Raw genomic sequence first — 3,492 nt, 5'->3', positions numbered from 1 at the left:
AAGTAATTTGTAATTTTAACAAGTGCAGTTTCTGTGCTATGGTGGGGCCTGAAACCTGACTGAAATTCTTCATAGAGTTTTTTTTTTTTTTTTTGCAGGAAGGAGCACAATATGCTGTCTATCCTGTCTATAACTGGACATAATGTTTTTCCATGCAATTCTAAAAACTTCCTAGTTAGTATTTGAGTTTGTCTGTGTGTTTGTAGGAGGTGGAATCGGAGGACGTGAGCTGTGTTGTGTGCACTGACTCGTTCAAACACAATGAAAAGGTCACCGTTTTACCCTGCAGGTGCAGTATGAGGACAACATCAACATCACAGACATTTCATAACATCCGTGTCAGTACAGCATTTGAATTCCCATGCATTTTGGCTATTTTCACTATGGTAACTTGCTTTTTGTCAGAGCATTAGATATTATATCAAGCAGAGATTCTCTTGAATGAGTGTACCACACATGAGGCATGTCTTTAGAGAAGACATTAAATATAAAAATGTTGTTATTTTATTGGTGACACTTTACAATAAGGTCCCATTTGCTAGCATTAGTTAACTATATTTGTTAACATGAATTAACAAATTAGAAAAAAGATGGAAAAAGTTTTAAACATTTACTGATCTCAGTTCATGCTATTTTCAACAATAATTAAGACATTAATAAAATCAAACGTTGCATCTGTTAAAATTAGATGAAGGACCTGAGCTAACATGAACTAACAGTGAATAATTGTATTTTTACTAACATTAACGAAGATTAGTAAATACTGTAACAAACATATTACTCATATATTGTTTAGTATCAGTTAATGCATTAACTAACACTAACTAATCAAACTTTATTGTGTTGTATTTAAAATATGCACTGCACTATTTTTTTTAAATTTTTTTTTTATGAATTAAATGAAAAAACTGTAATGAAAATTCTCTTTTCCAGACACTTATACCATAAGAAGTGCATTGAGCCGTGGCTGCTGGAACACCCCACCTGCCCCATGTGTAAATTTCACATCCTCAAATACAAGGTGAGTGTGGCCAGACCAGCAGAGCCGTCTTCATTCAGGCATGATGGATGGTGTGGGATTTACTGTGTGTTGCTGTATGTGTTTAGATTGATGAGGAGAGCGATGATCCACCTTCATCGAGTGACACGTTCCGTCTAGCTGTGATCAGGACAGAGCAGCTCCACACATCAGACAGCCAAAACACAGACAGTGAGTCCACATCTGCTCTCTTCTCTGTTCAGTTCTGTTCTTCTGTGATGATTAGTGGATTACCTGAGAGAGATGAACAACAAAACACTTTTCATTGCATGGAAATACGCTTTCTCTATACACATTCAACTATATACACATTCAAACTCTACCAATTTTTATAACAGACATTTTGTTTTCTTGCATAGTAGTACATCTTTTAGCAGTGAAGTAGATGTGCTCATAGCTCCTGCAGGTTTATTAGTAAAACAGCACCACTTTTCAACCAGTCATCTCTTCATCAGTGTAGTAAATATTGCACTATTTTACTAATAAACTTTCTGGAAGTTCCGTATGTGGACATCTATACTTTTATTCCTTTTTTTTTTTTTTTTATTAAACCATTAATTAAATATAAAATAAACATTTTAATGATTATGAAAGTGAGTATTAGGTCAATTAATTTGATACATTTTATATAATATTTAAATTTGATAACAAAAGTATTTGACATTTCACACATACATTTAAATGGCAACAGATTATGGCATTTCATTGGTCTGTTTTATATTATTGCCTGCTGACTGGTAATTAAATAATAACATTGTCATGAATAGTCTTTCAAGGCTTGCTGGTTAAAAATACACAGTTTGCATTAATGCATATATTAATAATATATTTAATACTATAATTAATACTGAGTGCTGATGCTTAGAATCAAGGACTGTGCGATTTTCCAAACAGCAAACACATTTAGTAAAAACACAATAAAATAAGACAAATTAAAATAGTACTTCCAGAAAAATGATGCAATCATACAAAAAAAAAAAGAAAAGATTGGACTAAAGGTCATATACTGGAGAATGACTATAAATAAAATTAACACAGTATACAAATACATAAAAGTAATAAATATGTACATAAATGTGTCAACAAAAAAATATCACTTTATTTTAAGGGACAAATTCTCACCATTAACAAACCAGTAACTGCGACTTTTGTCTCAATAAACTCCTAATTTGCTGCTTATTAATAGTTAGTAAGGTAGTTAGGTTTAGGTATTGGATTCGGTTAAGGGTTATAGAATATTATGGTCATGCAGAATATGTGCCTCATAAGCACTAATAAACAGCCAATATGTTAATAATAGGCATGCTAATAAGGAACCAGTTAATAGTGAGAATTGGTCCCTATACTGAAGTGTTAATAATGTGTGGACTGGATGCTTCATTATCAACCAAACAAACAAATGAATGAATAAATAAATGCGTCCTTGTGTGTGCAAGCACTTGGCAATAAAGCTCTTTCTGATTCTGAAATGAAAATGTATTTCTGCTGTAGAGAAAGGGTGATGCATAAATAAGAAAATCTAAATGAATAAAACAAGAACAGATCCAGCAGTGAGCTATCAGTCTTTGCCGTTATCAGTGGCGTGCTGGACTGATGTGAATCTGCTGTTTACTGATGGCTGGGGGTTAATGATTTGTCTTTATGACCGCAGCTCTTGGACGTCCATCAGACAGTGAGCCGGAGATTCAGACACAACACATTTATGAGAACCTTGCGTTTGAAGAAGAAGCCGAGAGAATGGAGCATCAGGACATCAACAGCCAGGATTAACACTACTGTAATATAGCACTACTGTTTCAAATATTTCTGCATTTGAGCATCACCAACAGACGAAATGTGTGCAAAGTGTCAAAAGAAGAGAAATATCAACAAAAAAATAGAAAGAAAGTGACGATAATGAAATAAAATAATAGTAAACCTAGAATCGGATGTTCAAAGTGTGACAGACTATTTAATAATAATTGTATATTGTTTAATTAATGGAGATTTAATGGAGATCACAACTTCACTCACTTTTCTGAAAACATTGCAGCTTGCATGACTGTCATGCACTCAGTAAAGATGAACTGCAAGTTAAACGAGGATATGAATCTCTTTTAATGCCATAGCAAGAGCAGGTTATAACTGATATAAGTTAAATTACCTGATGTTCATTTTCCAGTTACTGCACAGCTAGAAGTAGTTCCAGCATTCTGGACAGCATTACACTTCCATACTTCTTCATATTAAAGGGGTCATATGATGCTGCTAAAAAGAACATTACTTCTTTCTTTGCTTGAACATTTGGGCGGCGTTATGCAAATCTTCCCACATCGTGATGTAGATATGTGGGGGCATGTTAGAACGAGGCGTTTTAGGTAGGTGTGGCTGACTCTTAACTTTTATAAAGAATATATCTTTGGATTTGAGACTTTAGTCTTTGCAAATTTACAGATCTTCTTTATGCACCAAGA

The 3,492-nt window shown here is 33.7% G+C and overlaps 1 protein-coding gene across 1 annotated transcript in view; it reads left to right on the top strand.

The window, feature by feature from the left end:
• The window catches only part of rnf128b (ring finger protein 128b), a 9,989-nt gene extending 6,886 nt beyond the window's left edge, over nucleotides 1-3,103 (top strand). The window contains exons 4-7 of the mRNA XM_016468999.1: nucleotides 207-289; nucleotides 934-1,021; nucleotides 1,108-1,210; nucleotides 2,691-3,103. Coding sequence (XP_016324485.1) covers nucleotides 207-289; nucleotides 934-1,021; nucleotides 1,108-1,210; nucleotides 2,691-2,809 — 393 coding nt within the window. The 3' untranslated portion in view covers nucleotides 2,810-3,103. The remainder of the gene's footprint in view (nucleotides 1-206; nucleotides 290-933; nucleotides 1,022-1,107; nucleotides 1,211-2,690) is intronic.
• The last annotated feature ends 389 nt before the right edge of the window (nucleotides 3,104-3,492 follow it).

Source organism: Sinocyclocheilus anshuiensis, unplaced genomic scaffold (assembly GCF_001515605.1).
Source record: "Sinocyclocheilus anshuiensis isolate Anshui unplaced genomic scaffold, SAMN03320099.WGS_v1.1 scaffold1133, whole genome shotgun sequence".
Lineage (NCBI taxonomy): Eukaryota > Metazoa > Chordata > Actinopteri > Cypriniformes > Cyprinidae > Sinocyclocheilus > Sinocyclocheilus anshuiensis.
The sequence above is the reverse complement of the archived record's forward strand: the minus strand, read 5'-3'. Positions and strand labels throughout refer to the sequence as shown.